The 12,965-nt window shown below is 40.4% G+C and overlaps 3 protein-coding genes and 1 pseudogene across 8 annotated transcripts; 1 reads left to right on the top strand and 3 right to left on the bottom strand.

Annotated features, from left to right (window-relative positions):
• Positions 1-44: 44 nt before the first annotated feature.
• Positions 45-1,579, bottom strand: LOC104752537 (uncharacterized). 2 transcript variants are annotated; one of them, XM_010474704.3, is made up of 4 exons: positions 1,205-1,579; positions 834-1,061; positions 512-738; positions 45-414 (listed from the first exon to the last, which is right to left on the bottom strand). In XM_010474704.3, the coding sequence occupies exons 2-4, from the start codon at positions 1,055-1,057 to the stop codon at positions 407-409; spliced, it is 459 nt and encodes a 152-aa protein (XP_010473006.1). In that variant the 5' UTR covers positions 1,058-1,061; positions 1,205-1,579; the 3' UTR covers positions 45-406. The 2 variants fall into 2 exon arrangements, with proteins under 2 accessions (XP_010473006.1, XP_087346935.1); XM_087490809.1 differs by having other exon boundaries at positions 1,310-1,478.
• LOC147926054 (transcription repressor OFP14 pseudogene) lies at positions 1,570-2,472 on the top strand (annotated as a pseudogene). The gene has a single exon (XR_015584074.1). The product of XR_015584074.1 is annotated as a transcription repressor OFP14 pseudogene (transcript).
• LOC104752535 (regulator of telomere elongation helicase 1 homolog) lies at positions 2,327-8,551 on the bottom strand. Of its 3 annotated transcripts, none has more exons than XR_015584065.1 (21): positions 8,212-8,551; positions 7,624-7,901; positions 7,384-7,532; positions 7,181-7,262; positions 6,928-7,075; positions 6,645-6,801; positions 6,264-6,547; positions 6,072-6,117; positions 5,765-5,906; positions 5,516-5,670; positions 5,265-5,356; positions 5,076-5,174; positions 4,912-4,970; positions 4,677-4,763; positions 4,467-4,520; positions 4,274-4,404; positions 3,935-3,992; positions 3,748-3,853; positions 3,383-3,436; positions 2,789-3,252; positions 2,327-2,699 (listed from the first exon to the last, which is right to left on the bottom strand). XR_015584065.1 is itself a non-coding variant. In XM_010474702.3 (21 exons), the coding sequence occupies exons 1-21, from the start codon at positions 8,452-8,454 to the stop codon at positions 2,478-2,480; spliced, it is 3,120 nt and encodes a 1,039-aa protein (XP_010473004.2). In that variant the 5' UTR covers positions 8,455-8,551; the 3' UTR covers positions 2,327-2,477. The 3 variants fall into 3 exon arrangements, 1 of the variants encoding a protein (XP_010473004.2); XR_015584066.1 differs by having other exon boundaries at positions 4,917-4,980; XM_010474702.3 differs by having other exon boundaries at positions 4,912-4,980.
• A 49-nt stretch (positions 8,552-8,600) lies between these two features.
• Positions 8,601-12,937, bottom strand: LOC104752538 (dnaJ protein ERDJ2A). Of its 2 annotated transcripts, none has more exons than XM_087490800.1 (11): positions 12,526-12,937; positions 11,977-12,193; positions 11,804-11,899; positions 11,582-11,702; positions 11,344-11,450; positions 11,053-11,270; positions 10,769-10,946; positions 10,572-10,691; positions 10,184-10,270; positions 9,925-10,035; positions 8,601-9,698 (listed from the first exon to the last, which is right to left on the bottom strand). In XM_087490800.1, the coding sequence occupies exons 2-11, from the start codon at positions 12,160-12,162 to the stop codon at positions 8,862-8,864; spliced, it is 2,061 nt and encodes a 686-aa protein (XP_087346926.1). In that variant the 5' UTR covers positions 12,163-12,193; positions 12,526-12,937; the 3' UTR covers positions 8,601-8,861. The 2 variants fall into 2 exon arrangements, with proteins under 2 accessions (XP_087346926.1, XP_087346927.1); XM_087490801.1 differs by having other exon boundaries at positions 11,977-12,177; positions 12,526-12,803.
• Between the last annotated feature and the right edge of the window lie 28 nt (positions 12,938-12,965).

Consider the following 12,965-nt stretch of genomic DNA (forward strand, 5'->3'; position numbering starts at 1 on the left):
TTGTTGTTGCACAAGTTTGAACCTACCAATTTTACAACCCAGTATATTGGACTTGTTGAGTATTTATTATGTATGAAACACTAATCACAAAGCTATCATCAAAATAAGGGCTGGGATGTGTCACGTAACATTAAAAGCACTAACCGCAGGAAGCAATCATAAACCTATTTCGAGTCTACTGGTTTCTTTTCATACAAATTGAAATGTCTTAAATTTTTGAAGTCACTTCAAACTGCAACTCCTTTTCACACGCCGTCCAACATGGTTACTTTGGCTGGCGCTCAACTTGTTTATGCCCATTCGAATTCTCTGTACATCCCAATTGTTAAAAGAGTAGTAGGCTCTACGAGTCGCCCTGACAACTCACAACACAAGAACCTTCATCACTTGTTTCACACCACCAAATTCAAACCCCTGCACAGAGAAAGTAATATGTTGTGCAGTGAGATCTCAAGTTTCTCTCTACTCATGGCAAGGCAGATGAAAGAAAGAAAGAATTGATAAAACTTACTTGAGTTGAATCGATCCATAGGAATCTCTCGTTGTTCGCGTTTGATGCACAGGTACTCAGCTAGCAAAGCCATAACAGCGAGACCCGTACCATTGACGACCCACCATGCCATAGAGGAAGGCCATCCTCCATACATGATGCAAAAGAAGAGATGTACGATGTAGAGAGTTGCAGAGAAATCTAAGCATTTGCGTGCTCGTTCCACCAAAAATATCATGTAAACAGCACTGCGTATGAAGAGAAGTAGTAATTTGAACAAAACTGATAAAAGAGAAAGCAAAAAGGGGAAGAAAAAGGCATAGAGGAGATAAAGGAATCTAACCCAGCGAGTGAAGAGAAGAGGAGTGAGGCAATAACACACCAGCCAGTGAAGGTAGAAGTAGTGAGTGTGGCATAATCGAAGAAGTAGACAAGACTAAGGCGAGGAACACGAAGGCCAAGAAAGACCATAGTGAAGAGTCCTAGGGTGAGGTAGTAAGAGCACTGCAGGCATATAATCTGTCCAACAATAAGCCAAGGATCCCATACAGCTGTGCCATAGAACATGGCTCTGCCAACAAAAAAAACACCAAAATTCACCTAAGATCAGATCAAATCAAATCCCTCATCTATTATATCCTAAAAAAGCCTAATGCAAAGTAAATAATCAATATACAAGAAGCAGCAGCTAGCAGATGTTCGAAGAAAACGCACCTCTAACTAAGATGACGGAAGGAAAAGAATTCTAGATTCGGGAATCGGGAATCGGGATGATGGTTATTGTAAAGAAGAAGAAGAAGAAGAAGAAGAAGATCAAACCGGATCCGCTGAATCGGCACAGCTAGAGAGATGCCCCCGATCGTACCAGATCGATTGTTCCTTCCTCAAAGCAAGCAATGGCGATTTTGCAGAGAGAGAAACATAGAAACCTTGTGTTGGTGTTGGCTGGTACAACAGCGCTTCTCTCTTTCTCTCGCTTCAAGCGACCAGAAAGAATCAAGAATTGATTGGGTTTAGATAAATATTCATGATGTACTAAACAAGAATGACCGCATAGCGCAGTGGATTAGCGCGTTTGACTTCGGATCAACAGACGACGCAACAGCAAGACCAGGTTCAACAAAGACGAACCCGTTTACCAGGACTCCGCTCACGCCGCCACCTTGTCCGACATTGATCGTTTTCTTGAGGAGAACTTCAAATCCCTCTGCATCCGAGACGACCAGGAGGTTGACCATGAAGACCACCGGTTGACAAAAAACAAGGAGAAAAGGGAGTCCCCACAAGACACTGATGATGACGATGATGACGATGATGACGACGACGTCTATCGCCACAGATTCGAGAGGACATGGGGACCTGCCGTGTACGACTCCCCGAAACAGCCGCCACGGAGAATAGAGAAACTATCTCCACCGCCTGGATCATCATCCGAGGGCAGGCCTAGCTTGGAAACAACCTCAACTTCAGAGGAGAGACAATCGAGATCCACCTTGGTGCTGCCAGAGAACTGCATCGCGGTGCTCAAATACTCCGATGAGCCGCAAGATGATTTCAGGCTGTCGATGGTGGAGATGATGGAGTCCAAGTTAGGGATGGGGGAGAGGGAAGTGGATTGGGACTTGATGGAAGAGCTACTCTTCTGCTATATAGATCTCAACGACAAGAAGTCACACAAGTTCATACTAAGCGCATTCGTGGATCTCATCATCGCCCTCCGTGAGAAAGAAAAGAGGATCACCAGGAAAGGCCTTGTGAGGTCGCTCAGTACGCGGGCCGCCAGGGAGAGGCTGAGGAAGAGGATGATCATGAGTGGCAACTAACTCTTATGCAAGATGCAATTTAATTTCGCTTTTATTACTGTTCAAAAACAAAAAGAAATTACTTTCTTCTCAGCAGCCTTACTACACTTGAGAGGCTGTTAGTGTTACTTACAAAAAGAATGTAAGAGCAGAGTAACAATGTTAATTTGTGTTTGCAAAGATGATCAGCCTTCTCTTTTTCTCGTTTTAATGCATTCCTCATATGCAGGACGATACTTTACTGGCACAAAGTCCTTGAATCCCATGAGAAGATGATCCCTCTCTCTTCCACAGAACAGTTGCACAATGGACTGCATCACGTTTGCTAACTTAATCTCCTTTTTCTTCAGTGCTTGCATGTATCCAATAAATTTCTTATATTCTTCTGTGTTGAGCTTTTCCTTGACCTAGTAAGATCATCAGCACATGACTTCCAATGTAAACAAATGACTTGATATACAAAAGAGAAACATGGAAAGAGTGGGTGGGATCTCACTTGACTCAAAAATGCAGATGCACTTGCTTCCTTTTTATCACCACCTCCATTTCTTTTCGCTGTCAACACTGATGACGATGCCCTTCCCTGACTCTCCGGAACCTTTCGCTTTTTTATTAGTCCCATTGTGTTGAAACATGAGCTCGATGAAAGCACTTCTGTTTCACGAGTCTGCTTCTCACAGTTGTCGCATTCTAGATCGACTATTTCACATCTCCTCTCTACCGGAGTCTCCTCATCATCACTTAGTTCCACTAATTTAGTCTTCCGTGAAGAACAACCCTGCATAACATCTGCCTTCACAATGCGAGGTATCTTTCCCGTATGTTTAAGAATGGTCAGGCCTTTCCATTTTATATTATTTCCATCACGCTCCAAGGGTGATGCCCGATTTGCAGGAGGAAATGCATCCAGTTTACTCAACTCATTTTTTGAAATCCCAACGTTTTTCAAATTACTATTACCTGCAAAAGATCAAATACCCAAAAGCGAAAATGCAACATAGAGAGTTGAAGTTAGATATACATTATACCATCAGCAAAAGGGAAAACATCTTTCCTCAGCCATGAGAATGAAGGAAAATGAATCACTGACCAGAGGCTGGTGTAGGATTACCCTTGCTTGTTTCCATCGGTAACAATGTTGAAACTGTATCGAAAAATATTTGGCTTATAATGAATATCCAACATATATTTTTAAAATATGGCTTGAAGAATAAGAGCATTTTGCTATGAAAGAATATGCTACTACTACTGACTGTACTCTTTTTTTGTTTATTTCCAACCTATTAACTGAGGGGTCACATGGTTCTTGTGGATAAAATAAAAGCAATAATATCATACCCCAAAACAACCATAGTTGAGATCATAGGGAAAGTAACAGGACAGGAGATACTAGGGCTCGCAGACTTATATGGTAATACCCAATGAAAGTTATCTTTAGGCTGCAAGATGCATTACCTATATTGTTCTCTAGTTCTGTACCAAGCCCTGTAGGAAAATTTGATCTTTCAATCCGGAAAAATCGAGCAAGGTCAGAAATGACCTCTCCATATCTAGAGTAGCACTGCAAAACCGGTGTATCCAGAAACAAACTTACTCTCCATAAAAAGGTAGAGGCAAGAGCAAGACAGAGCAGAACTTATACCTTGACGTTAGGTCGTATCCAAAGTGATATCTTGGATTGCTGGGACGGCTGTTCAAATCTGTCAACAATTGCCAATGTACGAAATAATCAGACAACAATGAGTATGAACATATTTTTACCCAAGATCTAGCACAGTTCTTGTCAATTTGGATAATACTTTAAAAAGTATAGCGAGTAAAGTTTATGACGAGAATTGTCAGACATAATATCAACCAAAAGAAATCTCAAATTAAGAGCATACATCTCAAGGCTAAAACTGACAGTTCTTTAACTAAAATATTTCATGCACTATCTCTTCGTACAAAGAACATAGACCAGAATAGAAAGTATGAACAGAACCTGTCATCACAAAAGATGATAGCTCCATAATCATGGCGATGCCGGATTACACGTCCAATTGCCTGATTCACAGCCCGTGCGGCTTCTTGACTATACCACATGCTTCCAGATAGAAGGGTTGATCTTGAAACCTAAAAATGCAAGACATATTATAACCTTGATGTGTTAAGAGTCAAATAAATATTGAACTCACCTTAACATCTGCACGTTGTGATTGGTCATCTAGAAACTCTCGTTTCAATTTAACCTGTTTTACACATGGGTTAACATAAATATACTGGAATGCAAGTAGCAGCATAAAATTCAAAGCTAAGTGCTCTCAGTGCCAGTTTAAACAAAAGTGAAAACAAATGAGAAAGAAACTCTCAAAAAGAGCAAACCAGTAAAGGATGAGCAAACAAACCCTAGGATCTGTCACCCTGGCATAAGGCAACCCAGTAATGACGACAGCTCTGCCAGCACCGTCAGCAAAATCCAGTCCTTCACTGACCTGACAACACAACAGAGACCAGCCATACTGAAGACACTACACTACAGATACTTATTAACCTCCTCTTTATTGTACCAGCATCCTCATACTACACAGGATATCTTTTATTACAAAGAAACAGATTTCATACAGGTTGAAGAAAACATACCTTACCACGACAAACGGCAAAAAATACCACACCCCAAGTTGATTTGTCTTGCAATTTTTCTGAAAAGTCCTACCATGGAAAAAAAATACAAGACATGATTAAATTAATCATATTCCATCTTTTGGAAGCAAAAAGAACATAGATCAGAGGCCTCTGTTGCTGACCTGCATTGCTGCAGGAAAGAGAGATGAATCCTTAGGCTCAATGACAGGTTTCTTGAGTTTGCAGATTCTTTCCCATATTGTCATTGAGTTTCTTTGACACTGAGCATGAAGAAACGGTAGGTTTTCAAGCTAAAGAGTAACAAACTTTTCATACTCAAAGAGAAAATTAACAACGGCCATAGTCCATACCCCATTTTTCCAAAATGAAATGCAAGAGTCCATAAGGTAATAGGAAGGGAAAAATATCAGCAGTGCTTCAGGCACGACTCGGGAAAAGTTAACTGCAGAGCAGAAACACATAATAAATAATTGATCACTATAAGGATAGCAGCTTCTATTTTGAGAGATCCCCAGATTCTAGAAGTCGGTTCAGACATCAGAAAGTCAGAGTGATACATTCAGGGCATCCAAAATGAACTTCCAAATAGCAAATTACTTACCAATGGCATTCCCAAGTTCTTGTTTGTACTCTGGTACATCGCGATTGCGGTAGCTAGAATTAAGAACGTACCCTGATGGACCAGTACTTACAACTCCAGCCCATAGTTGATTTGAGGATATAACGTGGGGATTCTCCAACCGAACAGGAAAGTCTCTGCATTGTCCACAAAAAGATGTCTCCATCAAAAGCTGGGGGAAAAGGCAGATAGACAAGCATAGTGAGAGAAAACATTAGCAATGTGACTCACAGTTTTAGTTCTTGAGCCAATGAATCCATGGGAGACAAGGTCCCCGATGTTAAAATAATAGACCCAACACCTTTTTTCGCTATGTCCAGCATAGTAATCCCAGGACTGAAACACCACCAGCTGAGCGTTCTTGATACCTTACCTACAAGATAATTTATTCTGTAATAAAAAAACAGTTTCCACAATGAATGCAGATTAAGAATGATTATATATATTATCATAGTTGTAAAATGGTGCTTATGTTAATGCTTTCGGACCGCAAGAATGCTTTGTTTTAAGGGCTGTAGACAATCCCACTCTTAATAACCTTTTATCACATCAGTAGGACTTTGCTCAAGCTCCTGCACATGAACCTAACAAAGGGCGAACATTGAGAATGTAAGTGCAAGATAGGAGTAAATAGAGAGTTTCTGCAAATGAGATAGCACAAGAGAGAGAGAGAGATAAATTTCTTTTCAATTTAATATTAAAATTGTATACTTAAGAGCATTAAACTTACACGGTAAACATCTGCGTGGTTACTTCCATTTTCTCTGAAGATGAGCTTAAGCATGTCAGCAATGATTTCTAGTTTGCTTCCACTATTGGTTGCTGTTTGTTGTTTCTCCTCCTCCAGGAACACTGCAGCCTCCTCAACTGTACCAATGAGTTTAGGAGCAGTTTCGTGAGTTATGTTAAGGCTTTTAAGCATTTCATATATGTAAGGCCCAGGCTTGGTAAATCCCTCATCCTTTTTTGGAATTGGCACTTTAGAAATTAATTCCTGCAGCTTTAGAAGCAGTCCTGCAAGAGGAAAACAACGCATAGATGAGAACAGACATGTCGTTTTCCTTCACGTATAGCTGAACATTGTATTCTCAATCAAGCCCCCAAGTTTGACCTTTAAGTATGGCAAAAGTCTCAGGGTTCACGGACACATCATTTAATGAATTCCTTCTTGCTGCTGCAAGTTCTACACATTCTTGTGCTTCAGAAATGCAAGCCGATAAAAGCACAGAAGGAAGGTCAAATGAAGCTGAGTCTGCGCATAAACTTTCCTGCGGATGTTTAAAAAAAACTGAGTATTTCGAGAAGTCGGAAGCAGTATAATCGTTCTGAGATAGGATAACTTGGATGAATAGAACAAAACCCCAAGAAGAAAATATATGTAGAATTCCCCATACCAGATTGTGAGCTTCATCAAAAATCAGGACACTATCATTCCAGTTGACTTTCAAATACTTCCTATACCCATTGCTGATCAAGTAGTTGTAAGGTGCAAATATGATGTCCACGTCCTTGTGAACCTCTCTTGTGATATAATACGGACATCTGCAAAATACAAATATGGTACAGATGGAACAAGCCAGCAACGTCAGAAACCATCTGAAAAAGAAGAAACAAATATGTTGAAGGAGCAAAAGTAGAGGAACTTACGGTCCAGAATCTTTTCCAATATTGACCAAATCCTCTATGTCAACTGGTTCATCGCCAATATGAGGGTTATGCTTTAAATAATCTGCAAGAGATTTAATGACAAGGCAGAATAGTAATGGTAAACATGAAGGCTTTATATTGGTGGAAGTGGCAAGAAAGACCAGATTTCAGATACATGTCATGCTACATAAAAGACAGTGTACCTGGGATCCGATTAAAATGGTTGCATTGGCGTTTTCCGCGCTTTTTGCAAAGGTACTGGCAAGCATTTGTAAGTGCCTTTCCACGGAGGGAGTTCACTTCCTCATTAACGCATAGTTGCTCCCGTGATCCTAGCACCACCATCTTAGGCCTTCAAAATGATTGAGAAACAGAGAGATTAGAACAGATGATTAGCAAAGCAAAATGCTGATAAGGAAGCTGCAAACAGAATGAGGTCTGACCTGTAGCTACTTCTTTTTAATTCTTTGATCACTTGGCGGAGCTGACTATGAGTCCGGGACGCATAAACAATGGTAGGAAAACCTCCTCCTCCTCCTCCTCCTCCTCCTCCTCCAGATTGTGACATTAGGTCGTCTGAATCTTTCCAAGGAATCTCAGTGTTCTTTCGATCCTTACGGGTAGAGAAACAGCCCAGACTCCTTCTCCAGGCTAAGGTGGCACAGAGAAGACAAAGAGTTTTCCCAGTTCCAGTAGGACTCTCCAAGAGCGCATGACATTTCTAAAGTAAAAACCAGATTAGTGAACAACGGTTTCATTGTTATTTCCAAATAGTAGTGATGGATTCAGCTTTAATTTAGAATCAGATCGATGAAGAAGGCGACAGAGGTCGGACCCAAATGGTCGAATCAATACAATTCAATCGGAACCCTAAAGAGTGGAGAAAGCGATAAACAAAAGAAGCAACAAAAAGGGAGCGAGAGATAATATGCGAGAGAGAGAGAGAGAGAGAGAGAGAGAGAAGATCATCATCTAATTCTAAAGAGTTGAAGAGAGTTGCGGTGTAAAGAAAGAGGGAAAGACACACGTACGTTTTGAAGAGACTCGATGACTCTGTCCATGTAGATGATCTGTGACTGGTACGCTTCGAATGGGAAATCAACATCGATTCCTCTGATGCTGTAAATTGGCATTTTGGTCGGACACAACAACACAACGGCAACGGACCTTGGCACAGAGAGAAGCCGCAGCGAAGAAGAAGAAGAAGAAGAATACCCGAAGACGCGCCTCTTCCGATTTTCCCGCCTTTTAGGGCTTTTCCCTTTTCGAAACATCCGTCAAAGCCCATTAATTTCTTATCAAGGCCCATAACCTGAATCACTTGCACTGCCTTCGAGATTACGTTTATGAGCTTTTTACACATATCCAGGAAGCAAATTAGTTTGTTTTGTAATGTTTGTATATCGAAACCATCTCAGAGTTAACCAAGTTACGTTTTACTCCATAGTCGCGTTGGTTTCTAATTGTATCTATCTCTTTGAATAAAAGGGATACAGAAAGACAAAGAAAAGAGAAGAGTAATGTCAAAACTGTGAAAAGACTAGGTAACTCGGCAAAGACTCTCTTTTTTTTCCTTTTTCTTTTTTTTAACTATCACTGCGTAGCTGCTTTGCCGAGTTCCATCAAGATTTCAGGACATAGTAGTATTGTATTTTTGATCAATGTAAATCTTCATTCTGCTTCACTCTTCTTCCGATCCCGACTCTTCAGAACTCGACTCCTTCTTCTTCACACTCCCATTGGCCTTCTTCGACCCTCTCTTCTCTTCCATATCTTTCTTGTCATCCTCATCTTCACTGTACTCACTTTCGTAATCATCATCATAGTCCTCCTCTTCAATCTCATCTTCCTCCTCCATACCTTCTTCTGCAATCGCACCCTCATCTGAAACCAAACCACGGGTCCCTGCCCTCGTTCTTTTCAGGACTTTGACCTTTAGCGATGTCTTTTTGTCACACCCAATCCATGTGTCACACAGGCAGAAGCAAGTCAAGTTGTATGTTCCCTCTGCGGGTGCTTGGAGTTTACCCATTACCAGTCTTGACCCGCCTTTAACCTTCTCGATGGCTTCTCTTACTGCATCATTTGTTTCCTTCACCCCTGCTCCCGATCCTTCCATTGACTCACTGATGGCTTTCGAAGCAGCCGTTATGGCTCCACCTTCATCCATGAAGCTAACCTTCTGAGAGAACCACACATTATTCGACACCGAATCCGCAAGAAGAACCCAGTAGTTTTCCTCCTTGTGAAAGGGGAAGTAGGGTGCATGAGGAAGAGCGCCTATGAGCCCATTGGGTCGTTTCAGGGTGACCCAAGCTTGAAGGGTCACGATGTCTCCCTCTTGGATCCCCTCTTCCCCTTCTGTTTCACATGTGATGTCGACTGTAAGAGACGGCATCATTTCTAGCACCTTCTCAATGTCCTCAACATCAGTTGCTGACAAACCCGCTACCTGGGTGAGCAGTTCAGAACGGTCTTCCAACCTCATTTCTTGAAGATCTTGGAATGATTTAACCTTCTGAAAATAGGAGAAACAATCACATGTTATCTCAAAATGCTGGTTTATATATGTCTTTAGACTAGACCATAAAGTAAACCAACCCAAAGCAACACTACTACTTATTTGGAGAGCAGATCCCGAGAAGATTCTCAGGTCTCAGAAATGTGAGAGAAAAATGCACATGATAAGGAGCTAGATATTATCTCAAGTACTGCACTTGACATATCTAATAGTAAAAGTATACCTTCCGTGCTATCTTTTTGACAACGGCATCACTGAAATGAGGGAGCTGTAAGAAAGGGGAAATGCCTTCTGAAGATACTCCAGACGACTTCCTTGCACTAAGAGGAACAGCCTGCGATTATGAAATTTTAGTTCATAACACTAAGCAATTCTTAAACTTTCGTGGAGAAGTAAATTTTTTGGAGAAAAGAGACATAAAGACCTGAAAGCTCACAAGCAAGACAAAAACTCGAAGATAGGTGATGAGGGTAATTTAATACCTGAACAATGCACTGAGATAGCTCAACTACTCCAACAGCAGGCCTCAGCCATCCATGCCCTTGGGCAGTGCGTGGTATAACCGCCATCTGCAAGAAACTCACAATGCTATAATGGAGGAGTCATTTAGAAAACCCACAATTTTAATAGTGTAACCAAAGCATCAAATTAACATGAGTTAAAATAACAATCAGATGAGCAAGATAGGCCCATATGGGCATCCCTTTGACATTTTAACCTAAACTTTAAAGTCTTTTAAAAGTCTGTTTTTCGAGTTTCCCTTCTATACACGATAAATTCATCGCTTCTACATAACAGGGAAGAACTTCCCAGTCATCGCTTCTGATGCTTATTGTATCAGAAAATGTGCTAATAAAATAGAGACTAGACCTTCAATAACTCCTCAAGGAGGCGAGGTGCAAGCTCTAGCACACGCCTGAAATCGCCTTGAAGGGCTGGAGACAGGACTCCTGATTCACGAGTTAACTGGGCCTGTATCAACAGCTCCGTCTGTACCGAAAACGAGGAAGTGAGTATTTCAGTTTATTCAATATCTAGCGTTACGGTTACGTTATTTTAAAATTCACCTTCACTATGGCAGGATGCTGTTTCCAAAACTTAGCTTGCTCTTGCTTCATGTTCTTCAGGTCCAAGTTTAGCTCACTCCTAACAGACATAAAGAGCTTCTGTAAAGGTTCATCATCAGTTCTACGAACTGGAATCTCCATGTACTCAGCTGCCTTGGTAAAAACTTCCATAACTTTGCTGAAGAACAAAAGATTTTAAAACATGTCATACAAACAAACAAAAAGTTGATTTGTCGTGCACCTATGGCATCATGCGGATGTATATGGGGTATGAGTGAATATACCTTGGAGCCAAAGAGGGTTTCATTAGATAATAATATGCGGAGAGTGTTTGGTGCATAACGTAGTTCCCGGTATACTTCGATGACTTGGAGAGATATATAACAGCAATCACAAGGGGCAAGAGAATACAGACACCAACAATCCAAAGCAATAATATGCCACCAGATGCTCCATCTATGTCTAAAAGAAATTGAGGAAGAGCAATGCCCATTTGAAATCCCTGCATCACATAACAATATTTTAGTCTCAATAAGACGGGAGCCCATGCCAAGGGAAATAAGATGTATCCTTACTTGTCTGCCATCAGGATGACCATACTTCTCAAAGTTTTCACGGGATACAGGATCAGTCAAAGCCTGGTACGCTTTAGATATGAACTCCACAAAATATTTATTGGCCTCTGTAGAGTTCATCAATACACAGATGAATCAACAATATGCACATAAAAGAAACACTATCAGGAGTAAGAGCTGCAACCATAATGCCGTAATGAAGAAAAGAAAAAAAGGCAAGAAGAGAAAGTAAATTGACCTGGATCGGGATTTTTGTCAGGATGGTATTGAATGGAGAGCCTTCGATATGCTTTCTTAATTTCAGAATCGGTAACTCCAGGTTCCAGTCCAAGAATACTGAATGGGTCAAAAACTTGAGTCTGTAGCAGCCAATAAGGTAAAAAATAAGCAAGTGGGATACAGAGGGAGAAAAAGGACAAGAGTGCAACAGGCAATGAGAGTGAGGAGAAAAGAAACATACCTCACGGCTCATGTTCTTAGTGTAATAAATCAGGAAAATCATGACGACCCAGAGTAGCAAAAGCGTCAAGTTGCTCCATGTAGAGAAGTTAGAGATCTGCAGGGAAAAGGGGTTATATATACTAAGAGGGAGGTTTCTTTGAAGATGCGGTAAAGAGTGAGCACTGAGCAGACCTTTTTAAATAAGGATCTCTTGTATTTGCCAGAACGGTCACACTCGAGACACTGACAATGGATGGTCCTTTGCTTCTTGGAGACAGCACGGCTTAACTTGACCATGGTATAAGGCACCAATGGGATTGCCATTATCGTCAAGATAAAAATGGGGAACAATGCGCTATTCTCTTCAGAGGCCGCCATCACAGATTTTTTTTTCTATCAAAGAAACAAGCTACATACAGTATGTTAAAATCTGACAAAGTTATTCAATCTCATTATGTTGTGCAATAAAATTTAAAATAAAAATCAAAGGTGGATCTGAAATTAGGGTTGGTACATCGCGTCGATCAACTCGACGACACAAAAATCGACTAGATTAGATCTCAGGCGAGTTGTAACAGTAAAATTATAATATCAATCACATCAGCACTTATGAGATCGACACAAAATAGTAACCTTAGAGAGAAAAGTGAGAAACCCACCACGGAACCAGAGAGGAAATTGACCGGAGATTAATTAAAAAAAAAAAAAAAAAAACAAAGAAGATCGAGAAGAGTAGCTCACCTGATTGAAATCGACAGAGCTTATAGATAGATAGAAGAAGAGATCGGGCAAGAGCAACAAACACAAACGGGGTTGCGGTTTTTTGCTTCTCTTCCCTTCGTGATTGGATTTTTGAGCTGCTCCTCTTTACTTTATTCTTATAGTTATACCTTCTCGATTCATTATTATTATTACTAATACGCAGTTTATTTCTCTCTTACTTTTCTTTATATACGACTAATTTATTTCTTTTGTAACAACAGTACGAGTACTTTTATTTTCGTCTTCTTCTACCAAACTTACGTTTATAACTTCATATAATAAATTAATAATGTATATATATGATGATAGAAAAACTAAATTATCCCCGAATAAATATTAAAAAAAAAAAAAAAAATACACACATTTTATCGTCGAAACCGACAATAAACCCAAGTTTTCATCAATTGAGAAAGAAGATT

Source organism: Camelina sativa, chromosome 16, assembly GCF_030686135.1.
Source record: "Camelina sativa cultivar CO46 ecotype springtype chromosome 16, ASM3068613v1".
NCBI lineage: Eukaryota > Viridiplantae > Streptophyta > Magnoliopsida > Brassicales > Brassicaceae > Camelina > Camelina sativa.